Source organism: Plasmopara halstedii, assembly GCF_900000015.1.
Source record: "Plasmopara halstedii genome assembly, contig: Scaffold_816, whole genome shotgun sequence".
NCBI classification, from domain to species: domain Eukaryota; phylum Oomycota; class Peronosporomycetes; order Peronosporales; family Peronosporaceae; genus Plasmopara; species Plasmopara halstedii.
The window spans coordinates 860,627-880,593 of NW_020187732.1; the positions used below are offsets into that span (position 1 = coordinate 860,627).

The following is a 19,967-nucleotide window of genomic DNA, read 5'->3' on the forward strand; positions in this document are numbered from 1 at the left end:
AATAGCACTACTGCATCAACTGATAGCAATGCTGAGGAGGCTGGTGCGTGTACTTATATTTTAGTTTTGGATCTCTTAACTCATCCAAGTTGTTTTCGGGATTGTACTGCCATAGCTGTCGAAAAACTAGTTCGCTTCAGTCAGACTCGATCGTTAGACTTCCACAATGAGCCCGATCATAAATCAGTGAAGCTTTTATTGGAACTTGGCAAGTACGCAGCCAAAAATGAAGAGTCTGTCAGAGCTACAGGGGCTTTAAGCCATCAGACAACAGACGCTACGTAATTAGCTTGGACGTAACCTTGGCACAAATTTGAAATGGTGTATATTTTGTAATCTTTTTCTTTTTATGTGAATAGTTTCGATATAAAAGTCGAATGCAAATTTACGAAGGTATATACAAGTTTCTAAGATCGTAGCATCGATGGACCAGAGCCAGTCCACCCTATTGCCAACTACCGTGCGTTGGATTCCGGACGCCGAGGTAAGCGTGTGCTACGGCTGCCAATTGCTCTTTGATTGGCTACGCCGCAAGCATCATTGCCGGTAAGACACTATCTCTCATATTATAATCTGTCCGTTACTTTGAGTTGGATTAACCCGCCGTTTGTAGTTATTGCGGCCGCGTATTCTGTGAGCTTTGTACTTCACAACGCAGCCTTATCCCTAAAGACCAAATTCTTAGTAATCCTGAACGCAAATACTTGGCTGTAAACGCGCACAATCCGCACCGTGTGTGCGATGACTGTTACGCGCGACTTGAACGGGAGCAAGAGGAGCTACGTACGACAACTGTTGCAAATAGAACTATGTATATATTTTTCTGACAAGTAATGTATTAGTCAAGACAATGAGCCACGCTGTTCAAGAAACGGAGGTGAAAGAGTCTGGGCCTCACAGAATTATAAACAGTCCCTACTCATTCACGCTGCAAGAGGAAATTCGTAAGGCCACGTATAGCGTCAAGAACTTTACACCGCAAGGAATGGTGAAGGAATACTCGATTCCATTACCATTACTTACCCATGCAAAGGGAATCGCTGTACGACTCTTGCAATACAATTGAAGAAAAGCTTTATGCAGTGACTGACTGGCGATGTTATCAGTTCTTAACAGTAATCAAAATAGGGTTTGTATTTACGGGACGCATTGGAACGGGTCTTGTGGTGGCTAGACTTTCTGACGGGAGGTGGTCTGCACCGTCGGCAATCGGTACAGCCGGTGTGGGCTGGGGGCCGCAGATAGGAGGAGAACTTACAGACTTCGTGATTATTTTAAACACGCAACAAGCTGTTGACGCGTTTTGCGCTTCTGGACAAGTAAATCTTGGGGCAGAATTAGGTATTGCGGCTGGGCCTGTCGGACGTGTGGCTTCTGGAGCGCTTGAGGCGAGTGCCTCAATGGATGTAGCGCCTTGTTATTCCTACTCGCACTCTCAGGGTCTTTTTGCGGGTATTTCGCTTGAGGGGTCAGTCATCCTTTCAAGGCCCGACATCAATCGCTTGTTTTATGGCAAAATGGTGACCGTCCCTGATCTATTAGGGGGCGTAGAGCCGCCGCCACGGGCGGCGGCTCCTTTGTACGAAACAATTAATGCGGTGATTGAAAGGTTTGTTAACTGCTATTCATCTCAGCAATAGTTAAAGATGCTGATCTCGGTGCGTGGATATTGTTTAGACCGACTAACGGAGCCAATCGCATTGCACACACCTCGCCGTTCTCTTCCTGAAAACTGTGACGTCTTCCCTACAGCTACGAATGGCGCACATGCCTCGCTAGCCGCTCCGACGTCTGCATCGTCAGACAGTAATTTGCTGACAAAGGCGCCCGTATAGCTTTCGATAAAAAGATGCGTGCTAGAGAATGAATTAAAAAAGAGCTATGGCGTCAGATTGGCACATGCGGAATATTAGGAATTGATTCGATAATGAATTGAGTGTGCCACAGCTTGTGTTTCAAAAGTTTGTGCAGATGCGCTATCCCAATTAGTTCATTGTGGCCTCTAATTTCGCGAAGAACTGATCCTGAATTCGCTGTGCTTCGCGAAAATTCTGCATATCGCAAGCATTTCAAGACAGTATCAATTAGTTGAACAACCATAGAAACGTTAGATTTATTCCTCGTGACCTCTGTCTGTTCCCGTTGGGCACAAGTGAGCGCTGCAACCATTGCATTCGCCGCGTTATTTCCATTTCCGGTGGCCCCTAAACCATCTATATTTTCCATTTTGACATCATTGTCGGATACAGTAGAGGAGACCCCGTCAACAGCAACTGTGTCATCCGCTGGATCATGCAGTTCTTTATGCATGTGCTCCACTGCTTGCCTCGATTCGTCAATGACACGACGAATGTCCCTAGCAGCATCCCGCCTTTGCTGCACCTGCGTTTTAAGCATTTGGATCACCGTCTCGCGTGCCTGGTGCGGTCGAAAGGCATTGATGAGATTGTGTAAGTTGAGAAAAAGCAACTCTATGTCGTCCAGCTTTGCACTACGCAGTATTGAAGATAAATGATTCGTGAAAATACCACACCAACTCATTCACTTACTTAAACATGGCCGGCGTTTTGATCAGTACATCCACAAGCCCGACAAAATTGGCTAGCAGCGAGCGATTGATCCTGTAGAGCAATACATCAGTTTCCGTTTGTATAAATTTCATGTAATCATCTTTCAAATACTTTTTCATCTCCAATTTATAATCAATGGGTGTGCTATCGTTATCGTTCTCCTTGCCCTGTGCATAAAGTTTCTTGCCTGGCTGCGGTAGTAGATCCGGCACGACGTCCTGCGTGCTGTACGGCGAGCCAAACATGTGGTATGTGGGTTCCATGGGTTCAGGCGGCAACGGGCCGCTGTCTACACCGTCCACATACAGTGCAAAAAATTTTGGCGGAGCGGGAAACTCCGACACGATCTCAGGAACACCTTCCTCATTGCTCATCGAAAATGACAAAAATAAATACCGGTACTCATACCGCATTAAAACTTTGCACTATGAAGTATCAAGTCGTTATATATTTCAGGCTGAGATGCTGTTCGAAAGGTCGTTCAGTCTCGAAACTTCGAGGTGTTTAACAACATTATTATTCAGATAGTGGAATATCCAAACTTAAATCTCGAATGCTGTCGGCGCTACGGACTCTGTCACGATCGTCGCTCACTCGCTCGGCGGTGAAATCGCCACACCTCACTGTGTTCTTATCGTCTTCAACGTCGACTCAATCTCGAGGGATCCGTCACTTATGGAATACGTATGCTTCTTTGTTGGAAACCCACCCGATTAGTACAAAGATCGTAACGGGTGGCACCATTGCGGGGCTTGGCGACGTCGGATGTCAGCTCTTTTTGGAATCCGACGATGGTCATGCGAAATTAGACATCAAACGCACTGCCATTTTCACGTTTTTGGGTGGGGTCGTGATTTCGCCTATCCTTCATGTGTGGTATAGATTTCTTGGGTCAAGATTACCTGGAGTTTCCACAGCTGCAATTACAAAGCGATTGGCACTAGATCAATTGGGTTTTGCTCCTACGTTTCTACCAATCTTCTTATCGTCAGTGCTAACACTTGAAGGACACGCCGAGGACATTCCTGACAAACTGCGCTCCGATTGGTGGCCCATCACGAAAACCAATTGGGTCGTATGGGTGCCGGCCCAGCTTTTTAACTTTCGCTTCGTGCCAGGATCGCTGCAAGTGCTCTTTTCCAACGTAATGGGGCTGTTTTGGAACGCCTACTTATCCTACATGAGCCACTCGAAGGTTGTCAAGAAACTTGTTGAAGAGAAAGATATGAATGAAGGAGAAAATAAATCGCACCTCTTGCCAGCTTAGCTTGACAATTTTTAGATTTTGATAAAAGGAATGGGTCATTTGACTTATGACGACTTAACAAACTTTAGCGAATGATCGATTTACTAATTAGAATATGATTTACGAATTTCCAAAGGTGTTTTGTAAAGGAGTAGCAAGATGTTTTCGTGCTGACTGAACCGTCTTAGCCACAAGAGATGAAAAGCCGCTTGGCGGTGCTATACGGTCACGAAAGCTATGCCTTTGTCGAGAATCTATGTCATTCTGATTTTTGTTGGAACGAAAAGACGGAGTCGATGACGACCAAATAGGTGCGCTAGCGCACTCTCGTGACTCGGTGACTGCATTTGGCAATTCCGTCAAATTATTGAAAATGTCCGACCCGCGTCGCTTTAAAGCTTCTTTGCTGGCCTTCACGGGGCGAATTGTCGTGCGCTTGTTTGGGCCCTTTCGCTTCGAAACCATGTCGCTAACACTGTCATCCAATGGAACAACATCAAAATTTGCATACTGCGCGATTGCTGATCGCAGTTGAAGCTTCTCTTCCAGTGTCGCTTTATCAGCTGACAGCGTCTTGAGCTCAAACTCCATTTGCAACAGATTAGCGCGCAAATTAGCGATCAACTCGTCTTGTTCTTGTAATTGACGTGCCTCTAAATTAGCAGCCCCGGTCGCAGCAGCATCCAAGGCGGCCTGTAAGGTATCCCGCTCGCTTTGCAGGTGTAGGACCTGCGTATGAGCTATTGTCAGCTCTTCTTCCAGCCTGGAACAGTGGATCTGAGCTTTATCCAATGCTTTACGCATATCCTTCCGGTCTTGATCAGCACAAGCTGCAAGAGTCTGAAAATGCTTGGTCTCTTGCTGCTGTTGTGCAAGAGCACGAAGTAGTTCTTCGTGTGCTTCACGTGCATCATTTGTCTGCTGTTCCTCTTCTGCTTGCTGCGCTGCCATCCGGGTGCTTTGCTTAATCAGCGCATCCTTTTCCACACGTAAGGCGTCTAGCTCACTTTTAAGAGTAGCATTAGTTTGTAGCAGCGTGAGACGTTCCACCTCTGCTTCTGAGCGCTCTCGCTTGTAAGCTATCTCCTGTTTGTCCATGTGGGCTGCCAAAACTGCAATATCTTCCTGAAGCTGCCAGTAACGCTGTTTAAGAGCTTCGTAAGTTTCCTTATCAGTGCATATGTGTTTCTCAATGTCTTCATGATCGTCGTTTTTGGAATCACTACTTGAGTTTTCGAATTCAGGAGATGTTATTGATGTCACTCCATTTACTTTTTTCTTCGACGTGACCGGAATTTCGGTACGGTCACTGTATGCTATCCGCTGATTGGAAGGAGGTCGATTGATCTCGCGCTGTTGAGCCCACGTCCGAGGAGAAGAAGTTTCCATTCCATCAAGCGTCACACTTGACATGCAAGACAAAAACTGATATACATAGATAGAATAACATACATAAATAGGCCAAACGCTTCACAAATGTACTAAAGTGATGCTATACTTTTTGCTTTTCGAACTGGGCATGTATCAAAAATCTCAAAGCCAGCTGCTCCTGTGCAGATATACTTACAACCAGAGGGGTTGGTCCGTCGAAGAACCGTTTGCTCTTGCCCATTTATCGCTGTTGAATAAGTCGTCTTCATATTGCGAGACAAGAATCATTGCTGTTGCAAACCAATTGAACGTGAAGTCAAGGGGTCTTGCCACTGCTAAATTTGCCGCGAGCCCCTCGCAAAAAAGTGACGCAATATACTGATCAAAATAATGAGTTGACACAATTTCATAAAAAAGAATTGACAGGAGTAATCACTCCTTACCATATGGTGTAGATAGCATGACCCAGAGAAGACAGTGATAAATCTGAAAGGGATCTTTCGTTCTAGCATCATATGCTGCATGAAGAAATTGCCGGCTGTGAAAGGGGGCTTGGAAGATCTCCGAGCAGCAATAACGTCTTGTCCCTTTTTGCAGCGGGGCTGCCGTGACGGTGCTGTCGGTGACCTTCGTTTTATACTTAGAGCCAGTGCGATTGTAGTGGATCGCAACCCGCTAACTCCAAGAGTACCCAAAAGTGTAACGGGGGCTACATGTACCCTGGTATGAAGGGCTGGGTCACACAAGAGGGTGTGATCACAAAATGGTGTAGAACAGTTCTCCGATTTGCCCCAGGGCATGCATGACGGGCTTAAGAAGCTAATGTCTCTGCTTAGCCTTGGGGCCGTGCAACACCCCGCTTTGCAAGGACCTGAAGCGATCAGCGCGCGTCTAGAGGTATTTTCGAGCTATGAAAATGCTCAGCTAGAGCACCTACAGCAGAGAGTGTAAGCTTTGACTGCGTTCATGACGCCATCGTCGACGATGGATGGCTCCTCCTGACTCAAGCCGCTCATGATGAGCTTTAAGGCATTCGAGGGCAAGGATAAAATTCCCTGCTCGGGGTGAGAGAGGCCGAGATTGCCATGGTGTCCGCCATGCTCCAGACCGAGCAACGGCGCGTGGCACTAGCTATTTCCAAGCTCGGTGGTAGAGCGTGAAAATGGGCACTGATGTGCGGCAGTTCGGTCGAAGCGGCGTTTACTTCCTGGACGGAGCTGAAGCTGCAGCTTTTGCAAGTGTTCCCACCGCCTGGCCAGGCATATCGCGTGCGATTGCGTTTCCTTGCCGCTCGACAGGACAAGAAGAGATTGGTGGACTTTCTCCAAGAGTTGCGTACTCTCATTGCCGAAATGACCGCCAATCTTTTCCCCGAGGGCCGTCTTTATGGAGGCGTGGCCAGAATGGAAGTCTTCCGTGTGCATCCGGCTTCTTAGCGGTGAATGTGGCATAATGCCGAATGCAACTTTAAGTCGGCACGGCTTCGCTGGAATGCACACTCTAGCAGCTCGTCGAGCGGGTCTGAGCCAATGGATCTCAGATATTCTAAAAAAAAGGAGGCAGAGCTCTGAGCTGCCAAGCAGCGTTCGGACACCCGATGGTATATTGTCTGTAAAGACACCCGTCACCTTCGAATTGTTTGTCCTGCGCAAGGCGCGTCAAGGTTCATCGAACCGACGTCCGGCTTCTTACCGGGCTTCTGGTTTGTCGCGTGGAAAAGACAACACCCAGTAGGCGCGGGCTGCCCTTCTGGGGAAGAAATGAGTTCTGTTGAGCCTCAAAGAGCCAGAGGTCAGCAGGGCCCAGTTCGAAGAGCTCCGTGCTCTTGAACACGGAACGTGCATGGAAGCCGGGCTTGTTGGTCATGAAAGCGACCGTGAAGGGCTTTGAAAAGCCATGGAAGATCCTGATCGCCTTTGGGGTGTCGGGCATCTATGCTCAACGCTCCACGATGAAATGAAGTCAACTGTATGCTGTGGCGCTGACACTCGTGGCATGCAGCGACTGGTTAGAAACGTGAGTAGTGATTTGTGGATTATGTGTCACTTCACGTGCATCACTGGGGCCTCACCCTCGATGCCTCGGCACCTAGCCGACAATGGCACGCATTGCATACAGCGACTGTTCGGATAATTGAGCAGCGCTCAGCAAGTTTTGCGCCATTTCACGTTCAGCACACGAGCCATGCTCGGGAATCCTGTCCGATACACCTTTGGTGTTCGACAACTCGGATATTTCGATCTCGAGCACGTTGATCGTTCCGGTCCAGTGTCCGCGCCAGTAGCATTTTGCTTCCTAGCAGAGGTGGATTCAGGACTCACCAAAGTTTCATCCAGAGACGTGCGCGTAGCGCCCAGGGTCTTTGACCATTAATCAATACATGGCTTATGGTGTTCCAACAATGTCATACCAAGGATGAGGTCATACCTTGAATTCAAGTCTCAGACTAAGCAGCGTTCTACGTAATCATAGTCAAGAAACTTGACAGCAAGGTCCACAGGGACCCTTGACACCGTGACACATGTCCCTGTTCCTAAGCAAACAGTGACGATGCCGGAATGGTCGGACGAGGTCCGAGGCATCTTGGGCAAGGCCCTTCAGGTGCGCATGGAGTGGCACGTTATGCACTGAACGAAGGCTACGGAGCTCTTCGCTGGATGTTGTTAACGACATCAGGGCTCTGGTTGAGCAGGAGGTGGAGGCACTAGACGACGCTGAGTGTGTGCTCCCACTGGTCTCGCCGAGACGTAAACCTCTGTGAGGAGGCGACAGCAACACCATATGCTTGCGTCAAGACGCTGAGCGTCGTCATAATGACAGCAAAAACTGAATGTGTAGGAAGGGTTTTCGCATTTAATAAGACCAGGTCTTCGACCTCACAGTTCTCAAAAAAAATTCTGCTTTTTCCGTCTGTATATTCTTTCTGCATATATTGGCTTTCAGCCAGCGCATCGCAAACAAGTCGTAAGACACTTAGTTTGGTAGACAGAAAGTCATCGACTTCTTTCCGATCAGTAAGGGGCCTGCCATTCGCTAGCCGCTCGGCTATTCCTCTCCCAACAAGCCCTGAGTCGTGGGATGGCGGTTGCAGCGGGACACGAGGATGAACGATTCTGTTCACGTAGAACGGCGTGTAGCTGGTAGATGAATGCACTGCATTGTTCAGCGCAAACCTATGAGTGGCAGCATGACAATCCAGTGCCTCGGCGTCTCAGCGCAGACGCTGCGAAGGACATCTTCAACGAAGCGATTCACGCACTCAGTTTAACCATTGGTCTGCGAATGGTCCGCGATTGACATAATGAACTTGGTGCCAGCACCTTGAAGATCGTCGACCAAAATTTTCAGTGAAGCGTGGGTCTCACTATCAGAGACAATTGACTCCGGGAGTCCAGGCAGCGTCGCTGTACAAGCACCATTGATGTATCCGGGACTGTGGCGGGATGAGTCATCTTGCTCAAATGATCGACGAAGACCACGCCATTCGTGTTGTCCGCCGAGTCCTTCAGCGAGCCAAACACAAAGTCCATACTCATGGACTGCCTACACCCGGGGTACCGGCAAACTGACCAGCAGAGTCGTCGCATTTGGAGAGGACTTCATCCTTTGGCACGTCCCAAACGTGCGCACATAGGTGCTCGTCCATTTGTACAGCTTGGGCCACTGTCGTGGCAACCCACAGTGCAGGAGGTCTTCTCACGAACAAGATGACTACTGAGTGGGGTGTCGTGAGTCTTATAGAGGATACGATACTTTAATTCTCATCGTGAGGAACCACAATTCGTGGCGTATTCGTCGAGTTGGTGCTATAATACAGCAATCCGGTATTCAATGAATATTGATGCAACCGTGCGTGCAGTCGCGACGACAACTTCTTGTCTGTGTTTTCAAACTCCTTGCCCCCGAGAGCCCGTAGCAGCGCTACGCACATATCATTACCCGCGTACGCGGCTCGGATCAAATCCGTCACTGACGACGTCACCGTCGTGACATGAGCAAGCTTATAATCCGGTGTGCGTGACAACGCATCAGCCAAACTATTCTGCCTGACTTATACTTCGCCATGAAGTTATATTCTGCAAAGAATGTAAGCAGCCTGGCTATCCTCTGCGAGAGGTGGAACGACTAAGTCGTAATGACGCATGATGTGTGTTGATCACAAACGGCTAATCATACTGGGTAGTTCTTCTCTGCAGCCTTGATCTGACGAGATTCGAACGTGGTAACTCAATCTCGCCCCTCAATGTCTGCTTGTAGCAGTGCACAGCAGATGGCAAAGTCCGAAGCGTCACAAACGACACTGAAAGGACGATCAGGGTCTGGTACCACCAGCAGTGGTGCATGAAGGAGGCTGTCTTTGACCCCTTCAAAAACCTCGGTGTCCCGGCACCATTCCGCATCCTTTTAAAGGAGCTTCGACAATAGCCTTGCCATTTCTGCATAATTCTCGCTGTACTTCTATTAGTTTTTGGCGAGGCCAACCCACTTGCGCAAGTTTTTTTAGTTCTTTGAAACCCGCCAGTCATTGGCCTTAGCAAATCCGCTTGAAGGATACGCTTCCCGATGAAGCACCCTAAAAAAGGGATTACTTCAGTGTCGAAGATGATTTTGTCTGCATGAGCATATAGGTTATTCGTGCGCATACACTTGAGCACCGCCCTTAAATGGACGTGGTTCTCTTCATCTGTCCCCCCGTGCTACGCACAAGTGTGGACAAAGATGGCGTCGAAGTATGTCTGTGCATACGCCCGGTGTGGCCTAAAAAACTGCGTCACAAGACATTTTAATGTTGCTGGTGTTTTGAACAGCCTTTGGGGCATCTCCAGCCACTCCCAGGGCATGCCACTCGGAGTGCTCACTGCTGTCAGCGGAATATCACTCGCTCTCATGAGCGGTAGTACCCATCGACCAAGTCAATTGCACTGTACTTTGTGCATCCAACCATGTTGTTCTGGGAAAATCTTTTCAGGGAATCGGTGTCTGTGCTGGAATGGTGGCAGTGTTCAGCTTATTGTAAGCTTGAACAATACGCCACTGGCCGTTCGGCTTTCGAGCCCAAAACTTGGGTGTCGAATGGGTAGACTTGCTCTCACGCAAGATTCTTGTGCCGTGCTTTGCACATGAGAAGGCGTCAATGACGTCACGCTGCTCCTTGGGCCGGGGGCTTTGGCGTGTCACGCGATATTTGGTCCCGAAACCAGGTATATCTAATGACGCACACCTTGGGCCGGGGGTAGAACCGACGGCGGGTCTTTGTAGACGACGTCTTGAGATTTTTTCACCAAAGGATAGAACGGATCCGATGGATTCTTTAGGATCCACTTCGTGTTGGTGTCCACCACGACAGCTTCATTTCGAAGCGACGACGAGTTGATCGCATCTTCCGGTCGTATAATGACCACATTGGCTAAGTCGCCTACCTTCAAGGCACCACCGAACTCTTCGAAGGACATTCCGTCCAGCTCAAGAAGAGCATCCATTGCAGGAATTGCCTTGAGGGTGACGTCGCCGTCTTCCTCCCTGTCATACCGATGCCGAGGTTGCATAGCTGCGCGCTATATTCAACGGTAGACACACCCTGGCTCAAGGTTGACGCTCGGCGTCTTAACGAGAGCATATGGTGTTCCTGTCGCCTTCTCACAGAGGTTCTACGTCTCGACGAAACCAGTAGGAGCACACACTCAGCGTCGTCTAGTGCCCCCACTTCCTGCTCCACCAGAGCCCTGATGTCATCAACAAATTCAACAAAGAGCTCTGTAGTCTTCGTCCAGTGCATAACGTGCCATTCGACGCGCATCTGAAGGGCCTTGCCCAAGATGCCTCGGACCTTGTCCGACCATGCCACTCGTGGCATGCAGCGACTGCTTCGAAACTTGAGCAGTGATTAGTGGATTATGTGTCACTCCACGTGCATCACTGGGGCCTCACCCTTGATGTCTCGGCCCTTGACCGATCATGGCACACATGGCATGCAGCGACTATTCTGATACTTGAGCAGCACTCAGTGGGTTACGCGCCAATCCACATTCAGCCCACGAGCCATGCTCGGGAATCCTGTCCGACACACGTTTGGTGTTTGACAACCTTGATATGGCATTGCTGAAACACCATGAGCAATGGATTGATTGGTGGTCGAAGTCCTTGGGCGTTACGCACACGTCTCCGGGTGGAGCTTTGGTGGGTCATGAACCCGCCCTTTCTAGGGATAAAAACGCTGTTGGCGCGGGCACTGTACTGGGACGTTTAACGCTTTGGATCCAAGTCTAAGGCTAAACAGTGCTCCACGTTACCGAAGTGTAGAAACCTGACACCGAGGTCCATAGGGACCCTCATATGTCCCCGTCCCTAAGCGAACAGTGACGATGTCACTCAACCGCGCTTTCAGCGCCACATCATAAAGCTGACTTCCTTAAATCGTGGAGCGTTGTGTGTAAATGCCCGACGCATCGGAGTCGATCAGGATCTTCCATGGCTTTCAAAGCCCTTCACGATCGCTTTCACGCGGCTTGCACACACGGTCTGCGCTCCAGAGCGCGGAGCTCTTCGGGGCTGGGCTTTGCTCACCTTTATCGCTTTGAGGCTCAACAGAACTCAATTCTTCCCCAGAGGGCAGCCCACAGAACACCAGCGGGTGTTTGAATGCGGTTTAGTAGCTCGGGGCCCTGCCGCCACTCTTTCAAAATATCTGAGATCCATCGGCTCAGACCCGCTCGACGAGCTGCTAGAGTGTGCATACCAACCAAGTCGTGCCGACTTAATATTCCGTTCTCATCATCACATTTACGGCTGCTTCAAAAGAAGCCAGATGCACACGGAAGACTTAAATTTTGGCCACGCCAGTGCGGAGGCCATCCATAACGATGGTCACTGTGTCGCCTCGGGGAGAGGTTCGGTGGTCATACCAGCAATGAGAGTACGCAACACTTGGACAAAGCCCAACAATCTCTTCTTGTCCTGTCGAGCGGCAAGGAAACGCGATCGCACGCGATATGCCTGGTTAGGCGGTGGAAACATTTGTAAACGCTGTAGCTTTAGCCCCGTCCAGGAGGGAAACACCGCTTCGACCGAAGTGCCACATGTCAGTGCCCATTCTTGCGCTCGACCCCGAAACTTAGATAGCTAGCGCCACGCGCCGTTGCTCGGTCTGGAGCATGGCGGACGCCATGGCCATCTCGACCACTCTCACCCGGAGTAGAAGATACTTTCCATCCTCGCCCTCGAGATTCTAGACACTCTCCATGAGCCGCTTGGGTCGGGGGGCATCCGCTGTTGACAATGGCGTCGTCGACGCAGTCGACGCCGACATCTTCTTTTTTAGGTGCTCTAGCAGAGCATTTTCATAGCTTGAAAATACCTCTAGACGCACGCCGATTGCTTTAGATCCTTGCGAAGGAGGTGTTGCACACCCTAAAGGCCAAGCAGATATAACAGCTGTTTAAGCCCGTCCTGCATGCCCTCAAGCAAATCTGATCTATCCTCACACAGGATTATTTGTATCGACTCGGGTGTAGATTGACTACGAGTGCTACCAAGTGCAGCGGGGCTACCGTAGCTCTTTTGCTTAGAGGAGGATTGATTAGGGTCGGTGACCTTCGTTTTATACTTAGAAATAAAAGTGTGGCGGATCGCAATCCGCTTACTCCAAGAGTAACCACAACATTTACCCAAGGCAAACATACTTTTCCGTTCAAGATGTAAACTCCATTCCTTGGTTTTATTACAGCAAAAAAGTCGCCTATACCTAAACTAAATAATAAATAGTAAAAATATAAAATCTAATTAAAATGCATAACTATTGGCAGTCCAGACACGTACTTGCTTCTTGTTTAGGTATAGCCACACAATTATGTTATTACACCGCCTTATGTAATCCACACCGTTGTATGGTCACACCATCTTGTGTGATCCACCCCTTCATATTAGGGTACATGTAATACCGTTATACTTTTCTAGACTAGCCATCGATTAGCTGCTTTTTAGGAAAAAGAACGTGGTTGCGTATTAGTTCAGAGTGCAACAGAGTTGAATTTCAGTACGGTCATGAAGTATCATCGACAACAAAACAATTGGTTGGGCAGGCTTTTTTCTTTGAGTGCAACTCCATACACGTCTATGCATTATGCGCACCGTGAGCAGACTGGCCTATGATCTTTTTGTTGCAAAGATGATGGTCGGCATGGTCTTACATGACCATAATTAAAGAGACGACTGTTTCACCGCGGTGGTATGCTGCTCAAGTTTAACTCCCTAAAAATAACCTCCCACAAGACGTCCATTTGCATCCTAAAATTCCGTGTGTGAAAAATTGTATCGTCTAACTTATTATTGCAGCTCGAGAAGAACAAATTTTAACAAAGGCGGAGTTGTAATCGAAGACAAAGGTTGCGAGATTTGAATCATACTGTTGAATAGATCACTTGAGTATTAGCTGGCAAATTCTAATTAGTCGATCCTTATCTCTCAAAAAAGTTGCTAAGATTGTCGCGTGTCATCCAAATTCCTACCTCTGATGATTATTCTGTCGTCTGATGTTGCTAGAGATTCTATCCTCTGCTCTCATTGAATATCTGTCGTCTACTCTTACTAGATATTCTACTGGATTTCGCATGGTTACTAAAGTATTGGACTTTAAGCAATTTTTCTTCAACAGCTGTATATTATGGTGCCTTATCATTGTACTTTGCTCTCCACTCATAGTTTTTCTGAATTTGATGGGTATAGACGTCATAACAGAACACTTACCCTCGCAACACGTTACATAAGTCGTTCCTCGACACTCTAAAACACGCTTTTGTGTAGCACAACATTGTCGGTGGCTACAGTGACTCACCTAGTCCCAACAAAACACGCATGCATCCATCAACGGCAACACAGCTTGACCTCTCCTTGTCTATAAAGGGCTCTCCGAGACTTGATTGTCCATAATGCATCAAATTGATCTTGACATGAGTTGCGCAGATCTGTCAATTTCTCGACACGGGGAATGGAATGGCGCTTCGCAACTAGGCTGACGTCAGAATCCATTCCATTACAATAAGGCTACGCTAATTTTAACGAAATCAACTTTCTTGCCTCCAAGCTCAAAAGTATGAGCGACCTCAAATATGATCGCCAAAGACTATATCACGTCGTGGTTATAACTTCAATAGACAACATATTTGCCTCACTGTGGTGCAGCTCTTAGACGCTTGTGTATGTAGGCCTGCACCGTATGAAAGGAAGCATCTTGAGTAAGACCAGCAATAAACCTATGTTTTTGGACTGCCAGCATCTAGCAGACCGGCAGAGTGAAATCACCAACTATAGCATGCGACACGGGTCATCAGGTTTCGCACATAAAGGCTTGACCATTTGTACTTTTGCGTCACCAGTGTATAGCACTCACCGAGCTATATGTCGTCTCCCCGAGATGTTTTCAGAAACGAAGTTGCCGTTAATTGTTTACGGAAAGCTTTGACACTCAGATACTATCTAAAACGCCGGTATTTAGTTGGCGTGCTTTCATTAGGCGTGGAATCGAGACCATCTCTGCTAATTATTATATTTTGCTCGGCTATATCATGCGCATATCTAATGTCGTATAAGTAGGTTTATATCAAATCTATAAATGTTAACGTCTCATGATAGAATGTCTATATTGCCTGACGTGCGTACAGCAGTCCAAAAGTATCATATTCTCTTTCTTTTCGTAGCTCCGTCATCTTACTTTATACGGATATACCGATACTATTTGGACGTCACAGATGCACCAAGTATGAAGAAAAAAGTACAATTGGACAGTATTGTATTTAATACAATCATACTTAAATAGTAAGATTAAGTACATAAGATTACGGTACGTGCCCTGCTACATTATCGAATACTAACATATGGACCACACCCGCGGCTCACACGTACTTTATCTTTTCAAGACACTGCGCAAAATATTCACTTCACGAGCAGCCACTTCGCCTGGAATTCTACTCCAATCTCTATTGTTAAGCGTTACTGCTCATCTGAGCTAATCTGCACCGGAGTCTGCTCCCTCGCACAGGCTAAATCATTCGATAAGCCCCCGCCTAATCTGCGGATGTTGGGACCGACGATATAAGTCATATCGGCATAGCTTCAAGAAGTTTTTTCGATAAACGGCCCCAGCGACTCTTCGAGACATGACCAAACTTCTTCGCTATCAGCCGTCAATACACGGCCTTCTTATCTTCCAAAGAAGATTTGCTTACTGAGCTCAGTATCCCCCCCCGCTACACGAGTATTGGACTCCGCGCTCTTTCCACCAGCGAAAAGTGTTTTGGTACCTCGATGTAAAACACTTCGTATCATCAACTACATTCCAGGGAACCCAACTTTATTGAATCTGTTTCAAGGATCCAAACTTTCTTCACTGACTTCGCTAGAGTCACGCCGAATGTTGACCAAATTACGTCGTTGTTACGGTTTAAACTGTCTAAAGTCGCTCACCATGCTGGTGCAGAGCTTCTACACGCCTATGCCTGTGGACATTCGGTTCAAATCAATAGCTACACGAGCGCAAGAAAGATGATCTGCTAGCACATTGTCAAGCAACATGTAGTCAAACCCAATAGTACCGTCTGCGCAGGAAGCTGTTGCGGTTGGGTGAATTCGCTCCCTCAACGGGGATATACTAGATATTGAAAAAATTGCCGCTGAGTTTTGGACTCGGATAGCGATTTTGGCGAGAAAATCACTGCAATCTACCCGTCTACATGCTTCATAGGCTAGCTTGAGTGAAGCGGACTTCCATGCTTGACTTTGCAAAATACAAAGCACGAAGCGGACGTCGATGTGACAACCCATCACCTCAAGTTCTTTCTGTTTACAGCTCGCTTGTCTCCATGAGACTATTGGATCAGGTTTTCGCTTCTCACTACTGGATAGCACGCTATGACGGGCGTCTCCAACTCTTCTTCAAAACAGCACAATACCAATCTTGCCAAAGTCGTGCCTTAAACTCCCACAAAGTTTCGACTGAGGGTGATTTTTACGCCACTACGCTATAAACTGGCAGAAGTGCCGATCTACCCAACAGCCCCGCAAAAAGCTCCACGCAAAAGCTGGAAAACACTTTTTGATCGGGTTGTGCTGGTGGTGTTTGACCCTCATACTGCTGGCTCTAGTGAGCCCTCTCTATTATGGTGGTACATCGACTACCATTAAGAGTCATGGCGTGTGGCTGTGGCTGAGATGAGCCGATTTCGATCTCTGAGCTTCGCCATCACACTTTCTGGCTTTAAGAAGCACTTTAAAATCACGCCGCTGCCTTAGCGCAAAGGAAGCTGAGCTACAAGTAGTGGTAGAGTTGTTGCTTCGTCTGCAGCAGAACGCTTAATGCTTAACTAACTCGTAAGAACACGATCGCTGTAAAGATCCAGTACGCCCACATCGAATACTATATGTGCTTGGATTCTCCTTGGGTAATCAGAAATAAATCAATATTTCCTTCGGTATAACCGGGATCGGTCCGATGTAGCGCGGTCAAAACATAGACTCATAGACCGTAGCCACTGCATCTTCAGGGATATAAATTATAACCATTCGCCCCACAGCATTTTTGTAGGTGGTTTACCTGCCTTTAGTGTCGGCATGCTGCTTTTATTTGTCTGTGCCGCCCATAGCATTGCACAGCCTGTACGATACATTCATCCTCATTGAGATAATTCATTGATTTTGCTACGAAATATAATCAGCAAGTCGATTATGATCAAACGTCTCTCCTTCACTTTGACAGGAGCCACTTTTTGGGGGTATCAAAGTATACGGGGGCTAATCGAACTTTTTGTGTAGCCTGGTAAGATTCTGTAAAGGTATGTGCTATGTCTTTTGACACCATTTCTTAATGAATAAGAGCACCAAATAATTCTCCACAACGTGATTTTCCGACAATAAGTTCAGTGGCTGACATGTTTAGTCTAGCGTCCAGCTCCTTGAACAATTTTCCCGAAACTTGCTTGTGAAGCGCAATCTCAACTCGATGTTGTGGCTATTGGTGACTCTCGTTGGTAAAAAATATTGTCAGGAAAAATTCTGGCTGTATTCTCATCGGTTACAGCATCGTTACTAACAGCGAAATGGGCCAATTTGCTAAGAACGATCAAAACGAAAAAATCCTAAATGACCGAACAAGCCTTATGAAAGACAGCAATAACATTCATACCTATAGACTGCCAACAATCTTCTGGAAGTGGCTGACTGGTCAAAGGCGCCGACACTTGTTTTTTTATCCGCTCACATGTGTGCACATATGGTGTTACCCATTTTTACATGTTGGATTACATAACACCTAACGATTGCATGTTCTCTTCAATGGTGGTCGAATATAGTATTCTATTTTTTTGTTTTGAGATCCTAATCATGGGGGGACCACTACTTGTTCAGTCAGTGCATTAATACAGTACTCCTTCGAATAAGAACTAGCTGTGCAGACGTGCAACCGCGCGTTTCGATGTAGCAGCGTCTTAGTTCCAGGCTCATTACTTCATAAAATCTTTCAGCAAGTCAGCACATGTCGTATTAGACCCGCTCGTATCCCCTTATCAATCAGCGGCATCAAAATCGCGATTTGCAACAATTTATACTTAACACAATAAGGCTTCTGTCACCACATTAAGAAAACCCGGTCTTTGTCTTATCTCAAATATATACGCAGGTTGAAAGACAAACGTTCTTGACCCTTTGAAGAGATTTGGTGACGAGATCGCTGTGCGAAAAAGTGAATACTCTGTGTATAAAATGAGCTTAACAGAGCCAAGCTGGCTCAACTTAAATTGTCAAGGACATAATTCATCAAAATATCGTCTTGTCGCAGATGACGGTACATCTTTTCTACCGCCTTAAGCTTGCAAAACTCAAACGCAAAATACGTGTCAACGGCCATCGGTATTTTCTTGGAGTAATTGCCACTATTGAAGTGATAAAAATGACAGACCTTCTTTCGGTGAAGTCAACACTGTCGCTTCTGTCGAAGCCTTGAAGGACTCATATACATATTCCGCCACCATTTGACGATCACATTATAAGATTGTTAATGGGTCGTGCTTTGTCGATTTAACATGCATTGCACCTAGGAAAAGAGTCAATCAGGTTAGGTATTTCGTCAAGTCTTCTTTAGATAGGGGCGCCGGTCAATCTAAATCTTTTATCGTTACGTGATCTGCCCGGACGCCATGCTTCTCAAAGAAGCGGCATACTCATATGCGCTGGCGATCAACTTATCAAAGCCCGCACATTAGCGCACTGCTCACCACATCCAATTTCTCCTGCTTCAAACGAAAATGGATGAAAATGGATCCAGGCATCGCAACGATATGACCGCAACAATTGTGATTCAGGCGATTTAAAGTCGCGAGGACATCGAACAGTTCTTGTGACCTTTTCTAAAGCATCTCGTTCGAAGTGCTCTTCGCAGCGAAGGGGATACTCATCAGCCGATGAAAACATCCATCAACGGGTCTAGGACACTGAACAAATTGCGGCCGACCAGGCTGATCTGTAGCACATACTTTTTCAAATTTGGAGTTTGCGCCGAAACCGCTGTTACGATTTGCTTATTACAAGCGTTTACAATTTGCCACTTGCCGTTACCGAAAATTTGGCGCCGAATATGAAGAGTTTATTTTTTAATGAAAACCGCTTTGTGCTTCGCTCGTCAATGACGTCATTGTTTCTGGATTTTTCAATAAACTAAGTTATTCATTTTAACCTGTTTGTTAGCATTCTTAACAGTTATTACTCTGGTATGAGCCATTGCCGTGTCCTACAATTTCTGGTCCCATAAACAAGGATTTTCTTTAAGCGTTTGCCTGTCCGGGTGACACGCGTGGTGAGTTTCTTGTCACCACGTCGTGAAATTTTCGACAAAGAAAAAATGACTCCGTAGAATCTTCGAGGACAGCTGCCTCACATCTCGCACTGAGTGCTCCTCATTAATCTTCAACCACTAATTTATCCATAATAAATGACAAGCTTACCTTTTTCCCTGGTAGCAACCATAAGTTTTGGTGAACTTTAAAATTAGCTAGTTTTAGCACATAACAGGATTCTTCTAGCTCTGTAAGAGTTTCTGCCAGAGGTTGTGGGGGTATACTTACCATTCAAATACTATCCGGGTCACTTTATTCATGAGTGATTTATCTCTTTTGCCGCTCACCCGCGAAATATCACTGCTACGCATAATGGACCCATCACACGGTAGCGGTGATTCAGCAAAACGTCACATTGTGACAAGGATAGATCTTCGAAAGGCCGCCCCTGCTACTGGTGAATTTCAGACTTAAACTCTAGTGGCTCATTTTGGAATATTGTGAAGTTTAATCGCTTCTACTCCGCACCAACCCTGGCATACCGTCCAACCGGCGAAACACCGTTCAGGTTATGACATAAAGTCGTTCCTTCCATCTCAACAGAGGAAGTATGGAGACCTCAATATACAATCGCCTTTTTCGCGCCATTCTGAGACTTTGAATCTCTTCCTCTAGCTCATTGTCAATCAACTCGGACAATTTAGTGTCATACACAGAAACTATCGCAGCGTTGTGTCCGCGCCAAAAAGTCGGGAGGATTCATATCGTGCCAAAGCTTTACCAGGAGAAAAGTGTGTGCCACCTAGTTTTTGTTTACTTTCAGTCGACCCATGGTTTGTGGCGTTCTAGCCAGACCATACTTAGTATGAGTTCGCATCTCAACTCCAGTCTAGGACCTGACAGCATTTACGCTGTCAAGGCTCTAAAACTGTGCTTGAATAATCAATATAACCTTTGACACTT

At 46.9% G+C, this 19,967-nt stretch overlaps 5 protein-coding genes across 5 annotated transcripts in view; 3 read left to right on the forward strand and 2 right to left on the reverse strand.

Moving 5' to 3' along the window:
* PHALS_14120 (uncharacterized protein) overlaps positions 1–285 on the forward strand; it is a gene marked incomplete at both ends in the record, with an annotated part of 333 nt that extends 48 nt beyond the window's left edge. Inside the window, 2 exons of the mRNA XM_024729865.1 lie at positions 1–43; positions 116–285. The exon at positions 1–43 is cut by the window's left edge and continues 48 nt beyond it. Coding sequence (XP_024580200.1) covers positions 1–43; positions 116–285 — 213 coding nt within the window. The remainder of the gene's footprint in view (positions 44–115) is intronic.
* A 139-nt stretch (positions 286–424) lies between these two features.
* Positions 425–1,729, forward strand: PHALS_14121 (hypothetical protein F443_09591; the record flags this gene model as incomplete). The annotated part of the gene is made up of 5 exons (XM_024729866.1): positions 425–546; positions 614–783; positions 843–1,042; positions 1,107–1,609; positions 1,678–1,729. 5 exons carry the CDS (start codon positions 425–427, stop codon positions 1,727–1,729), a joined length of 1,047 nt encoding a protein of 348 aa, XP_024580201.1.
* Positions 1,730–1,985: 256 nt separating this feature from the next.
* Positions 1,986–2,944, reverse strand: PHALS_14122 (mediator subunit med7; the record flags this gene model as incomplete). The annotated part of the gene is made up of 4 exons (XM_024729867.1): positions 1,986–2,051; positions 2,128–2,491; positions 2,550–2,621; positions 2,682–2,944. 4 exons carry the CDS (start codon positions 2,942–2,944, stop codon positions 1,986–1,988), a joined length of 765 nt encoding a protein of 254 aa, XP_024580202.1.
* A 179-nt stretch (positions 2,945–3,123) lies between these two features.
* PHALS_14123 (peroxisomal membrane mpv17 pmp22-like protein) lies at positions 3,124–3,837 on the forward strand (the record flags this gene model as incomplete). The annotated part of the gene is made up of 1 exon (XM_024729868.1): positions 3,124–3,837. One exon carries the CDS (start codon positions 3,124–3,126, stop codon positions 3,835–3,837), a length of 714 nt encoding a protein of 237 aa, XP_024580203.1.
* Positions 3,838–3,936: 99 nt separating this feature from the next.
* Positions 3,937–5,229, reverse strand: PHALS_14124 (uncharacterized protein; the record flags this gene model as incomplete). The annotated part of the gene is made up of 1 exon (XM_024729870.1): positions 3,937–5,229. One exon carries the CDS (start codon positions 5,227–5,229, stop codon positions 3,937–3,939), a length of 1,293 nt encoding a protein of 430 aa, XP_024580204.1.
* Between the last annotated feature and the right edge of the window lie 14,738 nt (positions 5,230–19,967).